Raw genomic sequence first — 1,803 nt, forward strand, 5'->3', positions numbered from 1 at the left:
GTGTGTGTGTGTGTGTGTGTGTGTGTGTGTGTGTGTGTGTGTGTGTGTGTGAACCTCAATTAACACTTAGGATGTAAATCCATCCATATGTTGATGCATCAATTTTTCAGCATTTTTGTTTCTTTTAACCCCACCAGTTCACTTCTCAATAAAAAATACTTAAGACAAAAGCGGCAAAAAATTCCCAGCAATATTGGCCTTTTAATAACAACGATAAAAACAGCCCAGAAACAATTCTAGGTTTAAGCAATTGCAAGCATATACTTTAGTAGGCCAGTAAAAGTACAATACAATCTGTAAATACATTAATAACTGAATATATCAACAAAATCTAGGTCAGACAGAAGATTAAATTAAAATAACTGAGGTCTACTTGTTCCTCTGTTGAGAGGCCACTCTGGAACTACGACTTTCTACTCCTGTGGTAATGAGTCCTTATGAAGCAGGAAGCCTTGACTGCTTGGATAATGTCAAAACCAGCGGAGCTCACATCAGCAGCTAGCTGTACAGCTGACAGGAAATTTCCTAGCCAGCATGAGAATCTGTTTTCAACCAAAATTGACAGATTCAAATGTAAAGTCAAACAATGGATTTCATCTGAAAAGGCAGAAAAATACTTACAAATCCAATCATAAGGATGTGATCACAGCGAAACAAAATGAGCAGGAAATAATGTGGTGAAAAACTGGAATTTTAATCAGAAATTATTGAAAGGAAGGTGCCAAAAACTTCAAACAAATAACTGCCTTAAAATATAGTCCCTGTTTCAAGCCTCAGCCAAAATGTGCCATTAACCTGTACGGTGTTAAGTCTCCACCCTGGGAGGCAGCCAGGAAGAATATGCGATCAGTACATTCAGTTGGTATTCTAGACTCTTCAATGGATAGGCCTCTAACTGTGCAAATATCAGTAGTCCAAGAGAATAAAACCAAATCAAACCTTCAAGTTTTAAGTGAATGGTTGGTCCACTGAATCAAAAAGTCCTAACTTTATTAAACATGTTAGAAACTACAATGATGCTGCTGTGAAGTCCAGCATAAAATAAACCGTTAAAAATGTCATTCAGGCTAAAATGGCCATCTGGGAGGTAAGGCCACTCCATTTGGGATGCAAGGTTTGTCCCACTGGTCCAGGCTAGTCCAACGGCTGTGTTCCCATTCCAAGTCAGAGCTCCATTGTGTCCATTTGGCCATTTGTTTGAAATTCACTGGGAAAGGTAAATGTAGAACGCAAAAACAACCTGATGGGTATGGGTCCAGTATTTCTGTGGGTCAGTAGGGGGCCACATCAGTAGTTCTTTGCAAGTAAAAATCTGCTCTGCTACAGACGGTTATTAAACTCCAAAAGTGCAGACACTCTGCTGTCAGTCAAACAGCCAGATTGGCAGTTACGGCCCCTGGAATACGGATGGCCACGTTGTGTTAGCTGATCAGTGACACAGGCCACATGACAGACTTGGACAGACCTTCTCATGTAACCAGACAAGCAGTCAGTATGCGAAAGCAACCATTATCGTTGTCGTTCAAATGTTGAGACGACAGTCACACAGCTCCTTGTGAATTCTCTTGCGGATGCACGGCATGTCCTCCTGACTGAACAGCAGAGGCTGCTTCACCGAGAGACAACGGCAGTACTGACAGAAAGAAAAGACAGTGCAGGAAAGTTATCCACAACCACAGCTAAGGTTACCATATTAAATGTGGACAATGACAGAAGCTTCTCTCCAATGTCTTTCGCTCCCCTTGGAGAGTGAGCAATGATGACACAGCTATAATTTATTGCTATTACTGGGGGGGGGGGATG

The 1,803-nt window shown here is 41.4% G+C and overlaps 1 protein-coding gene across 2 annotated transcripts in view; it reads right to left on the reverse strand.

The window, feature by feature from the left end:
- Positions 1-173: 173 nt before the first annotated feature.
- Positions 174-1,803, reverse strand: part of LOC116694954 (sentrin-specific protease 1) — a 10,343-nt gene continuing 8,713 nt past the window's right edge. For both annotated transcript variants that reach the window (XM_032524916.1, XM_032524915.1), the window contains exon 10: positions 174-1,633. In XM_032524916.1, coding sequence (XP_032380807.1) covers positions 1,523-1,633 — 111 coding nt within the window. In that variant the 3' untranslated portion in view covers positions 174-1,522. The remainder of the gene's footprint in view (positions 1,634-1,803) is intronic.

The sequence above is a fragment of the Etheostoma spectabile genome, chromosome 9, assembly GCF_008692095.1.
Source record: "Etheostoma spectabile isolate EspeVRDwgs_2016 chromosome 9, UIUC_Espe_1.0, whole genome shotgun sequence".
NCBI lineage: Eukaryota > Metazoa > Chordata > Actinopteri > Perciformes > Percidae > Etheostoma > Etheostoma spectabile.